The sequence below is a fragment of the Carcharodon carcharias genome, chromosome 10 (assembly GCF_017639515.1).
Source record: "Carcharodon carcharias isolate sCarCar2 chromosome 10, sCarCar2.pri, whole genome shotgun sequence".
NCBI classification, from domain to species: Eukaryota; Metazoa; Chordata; class Chondrichthyes; order Lamniformes; family Lamnidae; genus Carcharodon; species Carcharodon carcharias.
The window spans coordinates 74930260-74944431 of NC_054476.1; the positions used below are offsets into that span (position 1 = coordinate 74930260).

The following is a 14172-nucleotide window of genomic DNA, read 5'->3' on the forward strand; positions in this document are numbered from 1 at the left end:
GCAATGGTTGGGGGTGGAGTCAGACACTGTTTAAAAGAACGGTGAGAGAGCAGTTTCAGCATCAGAAGGTTTGTGGGCAATGAAACACTGCTCAGGCTTAAACAGAAGCATGTCAAAAAGTCTCTTCATGTCAACATTGGAGCCCAAATTTAGAACACCTACAGTACACTGCACTAACACAAAAATCATCTGATTTAGCTGTTATGTCCCACTCACCTTTTTTGTTTCTGCCAGCTTCAGAGCACCCTGTCATCATGACAACTAACAGCACGAGTACCAGCGAGAAAAGGACACGCAGTTGCATTCTGGAAAAGAAAGAAATGATACAGTGTCATTGCCTTACTGATTCATTGGTCCAATGATATGATGTCAACTATATAGACCTGGTGCGGTTATTGGGGACATTTTAATTGCAATAGGGACACAACCAAGGGGCAGTGTTTGACTTGACCCAAACACTGAAAACCTGGTGGCACTTTGGAAAGTGCATGGATGGGGAGGATGGTGGTATAGTGATAATGTCACTGTGCCAGTAATCCAGAGGCCCAGTTTAATGCTCTGGGGACAAGGGTTCAAATCCCACCACCTGGTGGAATTTAAATTCGCTTAATAAATCTGGAATTAAAAGTTTGTCTCAGTAATCGTGACCATGAAACCATTGTTGTAAAAACCAACACCTTTTGCAAAGAAATCTGCTATCTTTACCTACACGTGACTCCAGACACACAGCAATCTGGTTGCCTCTGAAATGGCCTAGAAAGCCACTTAGTTGTGTCAAACTGTTATGAAGCCCAGAAGAATTGAAACTGGACAGATTGACCTAGACAATGGCAAACTCAGCCCTATCAACCTTGCAAAGTCCTCCTTACTAACTTGGGCTTGTGCCAAAATTAGGAGAGCTGTTCCACAGACTAGTAACAGACTGACATAGTCATACTCACCAAATCATATCTGAAAGACAGTGTCCCAGACACCACCAACACCATCCCCAAAAATGTCCTGTTCCACTGGCAGGACAGACCCATCAGAGGTGGCGGCACAGTGGTATATGGTTGGACGGGAGTCACCCTAAGAATCCTCAACATTGACTCCTGATCCTATTAAGTCTCATGGGGTCTCATCAGGTAAAATATGGGCAAGGAAACCTCCTGCTGTTAACCATGTATCACCCCCCCACCTCAGCTGATGAATCCATGTTGAATACCAATACGAAGAAACACTGTGGGTGGCAAGGGCGCAGAATTTACACAGCATGGGAGTCTTCAATGTCCAGCAATAGGAGTGGCTCTGTACCACCATACTGACCATGCTGGCCGAGTCTTAAAGGCCATAGCTGCTATGGCAGATGGTGAGGGAACCAACAAGAGGGATAAACCTACTTGACCTCATCCTCACCAATCTACCTGCTACAGATGCATCTGTCCATGACAGTACTGATAGGAGTGACCACCATACAGTCGTTGTGAAGTCCTGCCTTCACATTGAGGATACCCTCCATCGTATTGTGTGGCACTACCGCCACGCTAAATGGGATAGATTTCGAACAGGTCCAGCACTCAAGGCTGAGTGTCCATGAAGCGCTGTGGGTCATCATCAGCAGCAGAATTGTACTCAAACACAATCTGTAACCTCATGGCCTGGCACATCCCCACTCTACCATTACTATCAAGTCGGGGAATGAACCCTGGTTCAATGAAGAGTGCAGGAGGGCATGACAGGAACAGCAACAGATATACCAAAAAATAAGGTGTCAAGCTGCTGAAGCTACAACAAAGGACTACTTGCATGCAAAACAGCAGAAGACAGAGCTAAGCAATCTCACAACCAATGGATCAGATCTAAGCTCTGCAATCCTGCCACATCCAGTTGGGAATGATGTGGACAATTAACTCATTGGAGGAAGAGGCTCCACAAACATCCTCAATGATGGAGGAGCCCAGCACATGAGTGCAAAAGACAAGGCTGAAGCATTTGCAACAATCTTCAGCCAGAAGTGCCGAGTGGATGATCTGTCTCGGTCCCCCACTGAGGTCCCTAGCATCATAGGTGCCAGACTTCAGCCAATTTGATTCACTCCACGTGATATCAAGAAATGGCTGAAGGCAGTGGATACTGCAAAGGCTATGGCCCTGATAGCGTTCTGGCAATAGTACTGAAGACTTGTGCTCCAGAACTTGCCATGCCCCTAGCTAAATGTTCCAGTACAGCTACAACACTGGCATCTACTCGGCAAAGCGGAAGATTGCCCAGGTATATCCTGTCCACAACAACCAGGACAAATCCAACCCAGCCAAATTACTGCCTCATCAATCTACTCTTGATCATCAGCAAAGGTGTCATCAACAGTGCTATCAAGCGGCACTTCCTCAACAATAGCCTGCTCATTGATGCTCAGTTTGGGTTCCGCCAGGGCCACTCAGCTCCTGACCTCATTACAGCCTTGAACCAAACATGGATAAAAGAGCAGAACTCCTGAGGTGAGGTAAGAATGACTGTCCTTGACATCAATGCAGCATTTGACCGAGTGTGGCATCAAGGACCTCTAGCAAAACTGAAGTCAATGGGAATCAGGAGGAAAACTCTCCACTGGTTGGACTCATACCTAACACAAAGGAAAACACATTGTGGCTGTGGTTATTGGACATCAATCAGTCTAGGGACATTGCTGCAGGAGTTCCACAGGGTAATGTCCTAGACCCAATCATCCTCAGCTGCTTCATCAATGACCTTCCTTCCATCATAATGTCAGAAGTGGGGATGTTCGCTGATGATTGCACAATGTTCAGCATCATTCGTGACTCCTCAGATACTGAAGGAGTCCATGTCCAAATGCAGCAAAACCTGGACAATATCCAGGTTTGGGCTAACAAGTGGCAAGTAACATTTGCACCACACAAGTGCCAGGCAATGACTGTCAGCCACAAGAGAGAAATCTAGCCATCATCCCTTGACATTCAATGGCATTACCATCACTGAATCTTTCCACTATCAACACCCTGGGGGGGTTGCCATTGACCAGGAACTGAACTGGACCAGCCATATAATTGCTATGGCTACAAGAACAAATAAGAGATTGGGAATTCTGCAGAGAATAACTCACCTCCTGGCTCCCCAAAGCCTTTCCACCATCTACAACGTACAAGTCAGGAATGTGATGGAATACTCTCCACTTGCCTGGATGAGTGCAGCTCCAACAACACTCAAGAAGCTTGATGCCTTCCAGGACAAAGCAGCCCACTTAATTGGCACCCTTTCCACAAACAATCACTTCCTCTATCACTGATGAACAGCGACAGCAGTGTGTACCATCTACAAGGTGCACTGCGGCAACTCACTGCAGGAAAGCCATCCCTTAATAGCACTGTGACTGAACCTAGACCACATGGACTGCAGTAATTCAAAAAGGTGGCTCACTACCAACTCTCATGGGTAATTAGGGATGGGCAACAAATGCTGGCATGGACAGCATGCCCACATCCTGTGAACGAATAAAGGGTATTGGAGCAAGCTGCCCAAGAGGTCCTGTGACCACTGAACTACCCAGGAATAAGGAATTAATGTCTTCACAAGAGCAGAGAGGAGGAAAAGGGGGAGAAATTTAAGCCAGGCAAAAGATAATATCCATTTTACCATAAACTGATAGACATTTCTGAAAGAATTGGCTTTCTCAAGTCAGGGATTGTGACAGAATTTGGCTGTTCCTTGTGGATGAACTCTGCCCTTCCTTTGTTTCCTTTTTATAGATTTTCAGCAATAGCTTCTGGAAGAGGCATTGTCCTCATGAAGCTTTGTAGCAAACCCTTATTATCAAAAGAAAAGCCAAAAGAGACTGGCCTCATTTGCTAGGCCACAACGGTTGTTGGAAGTTGGTACAGTGCTGTCAATATGGACTATTAGTTAACTCTGCCCTTCCCGGAGTCAGAGAGTCAGGTAAAGCAACAAATGGGAGACGGAGCCCAGGATCTACTCTAGTACATGGAGCCTGGATGCAGGAGGACCAGATGGAAGCTGCACACTGTTCTGCTTCAAAATGCTACTCCCTGATTGTGTTACAATTATATTTTAAGTTGCCTGATTTGTGATTCTATGATCACCAGCCTGTCATTTCTAGAGGATTAAAACAAGCTCTTTATCCCCACGGGGCCAAGTCCACCAACACTCTGGACGACGTTTTCCAAAGTCATGCATCCTATCTTTTCAGAGCCATACATCAGTACCACATATCTCTCAAGCCAGTTAAAGATCAGAAACTGCCTGATGAGAATTGTTACATTAGGAGAAAGCCAGCCTATTTTTAAACCAACCAGCGATTGGCTGAGAATTATTGCGTGTTACTTTTGCAAGACTAATTACATTTATTTTTAATGTTTAACTGACAGAAGCCCAGCTTGTCCTCTTGGTTTAAATGGTCAGCGAGCTCTGGAAGAAGCTAAGAAAAGCTTATTAGGTTCCACAAGCAGTTTATGCTGAGCAACAGCCTTACTTTTGCACAATGAGCGGTCAGAATTTACAATGACTTTCATTAGTGATCATTACAATGCCACCCAGAAAGGAGGCTCCACAACAGAGCTTGCCAACTTTCCAGCTTGAAAAGAATTCTTATGTCAGCCCGGATCAAATTAACAGCAAGTCTTCCAAATTTGTGCAGAGGGAAATATTCCACTGATCCAAAGTGGTCATTGTGCTAGATGGCAGGTGATAAATTCAACTACCCCGATACGCAAGTGGGGTCTCTCTCTCACTCTCTCTCTCTCTCTCTCTCTCTCCACAACACTGCATGCATAGTTGCCAGTAAATGGCACAGAGTATTGAGGTCACGAATAAACTACCAACAATTGATGTCTGTAGCACTTCACACAATGACTGCACTGATTGTCCCGAAACACCTGGAAGTGGGTAAACAACAGATCAGACACTGGAAATAGATCTGTTCAAAATCAGCCCATCTGCATCTTTGTCAGTAAAGCCGACATTAATCGTTTTGCAGACATGAAGGGTATTTAATCAGCAATAGTTGCTGTTCAGCTTTATGAAGTATGTAACTGAACTGCCAGGCCTCCCCTCAGCATGTCAATGCTGAACAAGTCCCTGTTGTTCACAAGGGTTCCAGATGCAAGACCAGTTGGCACCAGCCAACTCTGATTCCTGGTTTTAAAAGGGACACTACTTAACACATCGAACTCCAGCTTGCATTGCTCCTTTTCCTGGTGAGATGTTTTAATGATTTAAAGCTTGCCAGCTGGAAGTCCCAAGACCAGCAGGCAGTTTTTTTGGGGAGTAAAAACAATGCACCCTTCACTCATATTACTGAAGGAGGGAACACTGACAAGTTGCCTTATTCACATAATCAGAGAAGCAAGCGAAAAGGGGGCCGGATGACTCTCCCTTAAAAATTCCAGGCCCTTTCTCCAGCTGGAAACTGGGGGTTTGGTGGCATTGGCTTTCAAACTACATGCCTTACAGGCTTTGTATTATTCTTGCTAAAAGCCAAACCTTTAAGCCATGCTGTTTGCCATGTTTTGGCATCTTAAGTGGCCCAATTTTAACCTAACTCACCCCTGTGGGAACAAGGGATTAACAGGTTAGTCACCTGTCTTACACGTCACTCAGCTTTTACACTCCATATCAATCAGAAGGCTTCCAAGGTGACCCTGACCCATTCGCTCTGAGAGGATTGGGTTAAAATCAGAACAGCGTCAGTTGAACTGTACACTTGAGCGCTTATTTTTTTCTTAGTTTTTGGGCACAGCAAAATCTATGAATTCAGGTCATGTCAATAAAGGTGTACCAAGCAGAGGATAGAAGTCAGCAGCAGCCTAAGATTATGATAATTGTGATTATAAGATTGCACAGGATGCAAAATAGCAAATTCTGAGAACAATATTGGTTACCGGTTTGGGGAAATTAAAGTGAAAGGTCATCAACTTCAAACATTAACTTGGTTTCTCTCTCCACAGATGCTGCCAGACCTGCTGAGTATATGCAGCATTTTCTGTTTATGTTTCACATTTCCAGCATTCGCAGTACTTTGCTGGAGAAATCATTGGTCAGGCACTTATACGTTACATTGAGCCAAACAGGTTTTTTCCTATTCTTCAAGCTTCTGCAGACAGCTTTCTAAGCACTGGGATGTGTGAGCAGAAGGCAGGAAGCTGTTGGAAGAATTCAACTGGACAATAATCTGGAGGACTGGAGGTTATGGAAAATTTGGCAGGAGATGGAGCGAAGAATCAGGGAGAAATGGCAGTCATGCAGTGATGAAAATAAAATGCTTTCTGACAAAAAAACATTCTGTTGAATTGTCAGCTTTAATATACAGCTATACTGAAGTGACCACAAAGTCATTGGAGGCTATATCCATGAGTGTTTGAATCTCAAGGACAAAACAGGACACCAAAATGTTTAGTCAATGAGAAAATAGAAACATATACCAGGCCCAGAATATAGACGCCCACTGTAGATCTGGCAGGGGGCTGCTGAAACAGACTAAGCTCAGCCAACACCTTCTGCATGATCTGTGATTTCAGGCGATGGTAGGGGAACCTAAAATCCTCAACATTAGGAGTCCAGGAATCTTGGCAGGACCAGCAGCAGCTTGTACATGCTTGCACTTTATCCCAAGAAGCAGCCACTTCACATTTTTAGGGCCAGCAAGTCTATCTGATATACTGCCTTTAAAAAGGAGCAAATATGCTTCCACTTAGTCACCTCGGTTTGTAGCTTTAGGAATGAGCCTTTCAAAAGGTTGTGAATGAACCCAACCGAGGCTTTTCTAATGACATCATAAAATACTGAGCAACAAGGCCAATCTACACAGGTCACGCTCAGTAAAGCAGCTCAGATTGTCAATTGGGCACAAATGGAACAAAGGCAAACAATATCCTTGACTGAACTGGTTCCAAACTCTTTGCATCAATCTTGTGGACAGCACAAGAGAAGCTATTTCTCGTCCTAGTCAATATTTATTCCGCAAACTCTTCCACCGAGAAGGCTAAGGGCAGCAGGTGCAATGCAACACTACCACCTGCGAGTCCCCTCCAAGTCATTCACCATCTTGACTTGGAACTATTGCCGTTCCTTCACTGTTGCTGGGTCAAAATTCTGGAACTCCCTTTCTAACAGCACTGTGGGTGTACCTACACCAAATGGACTGCAGCGGTTCAAGAAGGTAGCTTACCACCATCTTCTCAAGGGCAATTAGGGATAGGTGATAAATGTTGCCTAGCATTCGTCCACATCCCATGAATGAATAAATTAGAAATAAATTTGCCCCTCAGCATCACTTAAACAGATTAAGTGATCATTATCACATGGCTATTTGTGAGATCTTGCTGTGTGCAAATTGGCTGCCACATTTCCTATATTACAGCAGTGACTATACTTCAGAAGTATTTCATTGGCTGTGAAGTGTTTTGGGATGCCCTTAGGTCATTTTTTTTTCCCTCTTTTTCTTTCTTGCCCATTACCCCTCCCCCTTCACCCCTTCCCTTACCATACTTAATGGATAACAACAAATCATGGGTAAGAACATTAGAAAGGTTTACAACAGCATGTGAAATATTATCTGTACACACAACTGAGTCAGCCAGCATGAGGGCTATTTCTGCAAACAGATCAATGGCTACATCCAAGATAGGCATCAGTCTTTCAAGCAGCAAACTATTACTAGTTCATCTAAACTCTGATTATCTACACAACATGCAATTTGCTGGTCAAGCCTAGACCATACAATCAGATCCAAATTCCTTGGTTTCTCCTCCTCCTCCTCATTCTCTTCCCCCACCAAGTCTACAAGTTTGTTTTCTTAAAACAAGCCTTGTAGCAAAATGCTCAACAGCTGTGACCCCTGAACTTTCTCCCATGGTTTTTTGCACATGTTGGGCATAATGGCAGTTCGTGCTTGTTAAAGCTGAAATTAAAAAACAATACAGGATTTGAAATGCCTAAATCACGGGAATTGCAGGGCAGAAAGGCAGAATCCATCACTAATAAGATTGCCTGTGGCAATCAGGTTACCCCGTCCCCAACCCCTACCACCTCCAGTGTCAACTGTTATCATTTAACAAATACTGCTGTCTGTCCATTACTGGTGCATATCCTTAATGCTCAGGACTGGAATGTAATGCTTAGTGCAAAAGGTTAAACATAAAAGACATTTAGTAACACTAGTGGCATTACCACACACTGATCTTGTTCTCATATAGCAACTGGACATTAACTCTTAAAGCGCTGACTGTACAGGTTATGCTGGCACCAGCTGCATTAAGTATCAAATTAGTTTGAGGTTTATACAGCAACTTTCCCCCTGCCGCCCCATTTAGTAAACTAGCAAATACATGCTTAACATGGAATATAAAACTATTTAAAAAGTGTGATATAGATTATGCACAAATCTAATCCTCTCCCCTACAGATTCTTAAAACATATCATCACATAGAGTGAGCGCCTGTGTTCTGCAACCATCTTATGACTAAAAAAAAATTTCATTTATACTGCAGCACCTTTCACAACTTTAGAACAAAGGAAAACATTTTTACAGCCAGTGAAGTGTTTTTGAAGTGTGATCACTGTTATAATGTAGGAAAGTGGCAGACATTTGCACACAGCAAGCTCCCACAAAAAATAAAAAGAGTTAATGACCAGCTAATCTGTTTTATTGATGTTACATATGAACATATATATGAATTAGGAGCAGGGGTAATCCACTCAGCACCTTGAGCCTACTTGAGGGACAAATATTGTCGAGGACACCAGGATGAACTTTCTGCTCTTCTTCCAATACTGGTATGAGATCTTTCACAGAAATGAGCTTCAGTTAACGCCTCATCTGAAAAACAGCACCTATGACAGTGAAGTGCTCCCTCAGTACTGCACTGGCGAGTCAGCCTGGAAGGAAATGTTGGATCTTGTTAAGGTTGTAAAATTCTTGCTGGTTCTACAGCCAACTTTCTCAAAACGCTTTGCCTAAAGTAGCCACTTTCTCAGCAGCAATCATCTCTTAGAAGTTGCATTTCTTCAATGTTTTCAGTTAAAAGCTTGTACAGCACCAATGGGATGTTTCAGGTACAAGTTGCTGGCAAGGTGCAGAAGTGTGAACAAGTGACTGCAAAATTTTTTGAAAATTCATTTTTGGGATAAGGGTATCACTGGCAAGGTCAGCATTCATTGTCTGTCCCTGGTTGCCATTGAGAAAGTGGTGGTGGGCCTTCACATAGTTCATGTGGTGGAACAATTTCCTCAGAGCTGTTAGGCACAGAGTTCCAGGATTTTGGCCCAGCGAAGGAGAAGGAATGGAAACATCCATGTATTTCAATACTCCTGTATTGATAAAGAAAAATTCACTATCAGGAGTAGTCAGTTAGCGCACTGGATCAGGTATAAACAGCGTTCTCTGGCTATTTTTATATGCCACCTTTATTTCTCTTTATTTATGGCCCCAATGCCATAAAACCTTCAAGAAGTTTGGTGTCTAAATGGGAGCCCATGTTTCCTTTGAAAACAACACAGAATGACTTGAAGAGACGTGCAGAGTCCTGAGAGCAGGCTGCCTGTCACTCAGCTACAGAAAGCCGCATTGTTGTATGGGAAAGTGTTGTCAAGTCAAAAAGAGGAGCTACAGCTCCATTTGAATTAATTGCGTAGCTCTCTGTTCAATAGAAAAAGGCAAACATTAAAACACTCGGGGTGATTTTCAGTGACCACTTTAGGTGCTAAAGATCCTCTGAGATGACCAGCATGGGGTCTTAAATTGCAACACTGGTTTAGGCTGTGTTTTAACACAAACTGCCATCTTCGTAAAGGAATTGAAGCCAGCGCTAGGAATGGTTGCCTGGAGGCTTGTTGTTGAACAGCTGAGCCACTTAAAATAGCTTCTAGCACTCATTAAAGAGGCAGCGCAGCATCCTGGTGGCTAGCGCATGTCCTAATGCCCTCTGATAACAGCAATCAGCTGTTTAGGAGTACATAACATTGATGTCAATACTTAAAGGGATACTCACCATTTCATGTTCACTTGCATCTGGAACTGTGTACAGGATCTCTGAAACATTTCAGGAGACTTTCTGAGGCACTTTGTCAAGACTTCACCAACAACACTTATTCTGAAAATTCCTGAGAACTTCATCTAAAAAGAGTAAATGCTGTGATACTTCACCTGACTGGATGCCTCATAGGAGTCACAAGCAGAAAGGGCAATCTTGCTAGGTGTACCCATTGGGCTGAATGCGGAATGGGAGGTGAACATAAGACTAGGCTAACACCAGCTTTTGCAGGTAGAGAGGGCCAAGAGGTGACGTCCTTCCCTCCTGCTGGTACAGGGCAACTCTTCCCTCTGGCGCTCCTCCACCAGAATCTCCAGTGCCCCACTTGAGAACCTGTGTGCCCTCTCCCTCAGTCCCTGAGCCATCTAACAACATATTGTTGTGTGCCAGCCACTGCACGGCATACCCTTCAGTGGGACCCGCCCCGCAAAAATTGAGCCTAATCAGCAACAAGTGTTGAATCTGCAGGTTTCTGGTTTGGTACCGCCAGGCAAATTCAAATTAAGGCAATCAGCAATTATTACCATAACTATGTACTAAATTCAGACTTTCAAACAGATGTATCTTAGCATTGCACACATTTAGCACTGATTTCACCCTTTGGCCAAAAATGCCCCCTTAGTTCCGACTGAGCCTTTTCTTCCACGGTAAGAATTAAAAATAAATAAAAATCCAGTCTTTCTCCTAAAGACAATGCCACAGGTCAAATGTTATATTTGGAAAACATGTCAGAGGCTGATCATACTGCATGTTATCTTCCAGATTCAATAAACAAATTCGTACAGTGTGCCCAGCTGTCACAACTGGATTAGAATTCAGACACAGCTGCATCTGAAACCCGCAGATGTTTTACAGAGCACGGAGGAAAAGTCCTCACTACCATAAGCAGCTGCCTGAGGCTGGAAAACAGTCACCAGAAATCAGCTGGGACAGGTGTTTTCAAGGAGCAAGACTTAAAATAAAATTCATGCTGTCTTTTTTAATTCTTGCGCACAAAAGATGGAACAACTTTAAAACCTTCATTTTTTTTTATTTGTCATTTATTGCCCACCACTAATTGCCTTTGAGAACTGAGTGGCCATTTCAGAGGGCATTTAATAGTCAACCACATTGCTGTGGGTCTGGAGGCACATGTAGACCAGGCCAAGTAAGGAAGACAGATTTCTTTCCCTAAAAGGCATTGGTGAACCAGGTGGTTTCATGGTCATCATGAGATTTTTAATTCCAGGGGCAGAATATTACGCTTGCCTGACACGCCTGAGCATAAAATGGCATGCACTGACATGGGTTGAGCATCCCAATGTCATCACGCAGTCACGCGATATTTCATTTGGCAGCCGGGGTTGGCTGCGAGTTCGTCAATAATTAAAAGGCCCATTAAGGCCATTAAGGAGCTAATTAAATTCAACTTTATGCTGTCCATCCAACCTAACAGTTGGAGGGCAGGCGAAAAGGCCAAGTGGCCTTTACATTTTTTAGGAAACCTCAACCACAGGCGGGATGAGGTTTCCTAAAGCAAATAAACATTACATAAAAATTTCATTTTTGAATTAAAAACATGTCCCAGCTCATGTGACAGGGGCTTCCCATCCACCCCCGCCAAGCACCCCTGCCAAGGGCAAAATCCTGTCCCAGGTTTTTTTTTTAGAATTCGAGCCTAGGTCCCCAGAGCATTACCCTAGGTCTTGGATTAGTAGTCCAGTGACAATACCACTACACCACTGCCTCCCCTGTTATGGTTAAATACATGGCTTGAGTGTGTTTCTTGCAAAGCAATTAGGGGCTCACAAATATGTTCAGCATACTATTAGTTTTTAAGTTGTCTGGTTAGTGTATACTGGCTTGTACTGTACTATATTAGGTAAGAATGTTAGAACAGGGTAACGCAGCCAGCCCCTTGAGCCTGTTCAGCCAATCAATTCAATCATGGCTGATCTGAGGCTCAATTTCATTGACTCACCTTGGTTCCATATCCCAAGATGACCTTACCCAGTAACAATTTATCTAATAAAACAAAATATTGCAGATGCTGGAGACCTAACACAAAAACTGAAAGTGCTGGAAAAACTCATCAGGTCTGGCAGCATATGTGGAGAGAGAAGCAGAGTTAATGTTTCGAGTCCAATATGACTCTTCTCCATATCGGACGTGAAACACTAACTCTGCTTCTCTCTCTAGAGGTGCTGTCAGACCTGCTAAATTTGTCCAATGATTTGTCAATCTCAGTTTATTTTCTCCCAGCCTCAACAGCTTTTTGGGGAAGAGTTCCAGATCTCCATCACCCTTTGTTGGAAGAAATGCTTCCTGACTACATTTTGATTTTGTTCATTCATGGGATGTAGGTATTGCTGGCCATCATTTATTGACCATCCTTAATTTGTCCTTGAGAAGGTGGTGGTGAGCTGCCTTCTTGAACCACTGCAGTCCATGTGGTGTAGGTACACCCACAGTGCTGTTAGGGAGGGAGTTCCAGGATTTTGACCCAACGATATTGAAGGATATAGTTCTAAATCAGGATGGTGTGAGGTTTGGAGGGGAACTTGGTGGTGTTCCCATGCATCTGCTGCCTTTGTCCTAGGTGTAGAGGTCACAGGTTTGGAAGGTGCTGGCAAGGGAGTCTTGGTAAGTTCATGAGTTCCATTGTTCCTAAAAAATCCTTTGTCTGCTACCTTTCAGCCAATGGGGATAAAAATTGGGAGAGATGCAAAATAGGCACTTGCTACTAATGTTTTAAACAATTGCACCAAGTCAAGATTGATCCAAACTGTTGATTTTGTCTACTTCATTTATTAGGTCAGCTTTTATCACCCTTTCTAATTACCCTTGACAAGGTGGTGGTGAGCTGCCTTCTTGAATACCACACAAGGCCATTTCAGAGGGTAGTTGAGAGTCAACCACATTGTTGTAGGTCACGGGTCGCATGTAGGCCAGACCGGATAAGGATGGCAGATTTCCTTCCCTAAAGGATAGTTAGGTTTTTATAACAATCCAGCAGTTACATGATCGTCATTACTGAGACTAGCTTTTCATTTCAGATCTGACAGAATTTAAATTTCCCAGCTGCCAAGGTAGAATTTGAGCTCATGTCACCAAATCATTAAGGCAGTTTACAATTTCAGTGACATTATTACTGGTCTACTGCACCCACGACAGTCAGATATGCAACCTCCTCAGTCAGGAAACAAGAGCTTTGTTCCACAAGACTATTTGAATTAGGGGCCTCTAGCAGGACACCTCAATTGTAGACTTGATTGGTCTCCAAGTAAAACAATCAGGTGGCCTTGAGATTGCCATTCACGTTTAACGATTGATGTTAAAAATGGTCTATATCTTAAGTGACTGATCATCAAGAAAACTTAGCTTCATCTTCAAAAAGGTCCACTTTAAGAATCAAAAAAAACATTAACTTATAAATGAGGAACAACACAACAACTACTTGTATTTGTACAGCACCTTTAATGTAATAAAGCGTCCCAAAGCATTTCGCAGGAGCGTTGTAAAATAAAATTAGACCCCGAGTCACATAAGCAGATATTAGGCCTAATGGCCAAAAACTTAGTCAAAGTTTTAAAGCAGGAACAAGAGGTAGTGGTGTGGAGAGGTTTAGGGAGGGAATTTCAATAGGGCCTAGATGGCTGAAGGCCCAGCCACCAATGGTGGAGTGATTAAAATCAGGGATGTTCAGGAAGTCAGAATTAGAGGAGTGCAGATATTGCAGAGAGTTGTTGGGCTGTAGGGGATTACAGAGAAAGGTAGGAATGAGGTCGTGGTGGAGGAGGTGGATTTGCAAACAAGGATGAGAATTTTAAAATTAACATCTTAGTTAACCAGGAGACAATGTAGATCAGCATGCACAGGATTGATGATTAAAAAGAATTTGGTCTGAGTTAAAGCAGAAACAGCCAAGGTCTGGATGATCTCAAACTTACAGAAGGTAGAATGCAGCAATGCACTGGTGTTGTTGAGTCTAGAGGTGACAAAGGTATGGATGAGGATTTCTGCAGCAGAGGAACTGAGAATGGGCTGAATCAGACAATGCTATAGAGATGGAAATAGGCGGTCTTAGTGATGCTGTGAATATGTGGTCGGAAGCTCAGCCTGGGTCTAATGCAAACAGTTTGGTTCCACCTCA

At 43.4% G+C, this 14172-nt stretch overlaps 1 protein-coding gene across 1 annotated transcript in view; it reads right to left on the bottom strand.

Moving 5' to 3' along the window:
• Window positions 1–14172, bottom strand: part of LOC121283357 (midkine-A-like) — an 84537-nt gene that overhangs the window by 14700 nt on the left and 55665 nt on the right. The window contains exon 2 of the mRNA XM_041197843.1: window positions 217–305. Coding sequence (XP_041053777.1) covers window positions 217–304 — 88 coding nt within the window. The 5' untranslated portion in view covers window position 305. The remainder of the gene's footprint in view (window positions 1–216; window positions 306–14172) is intronic.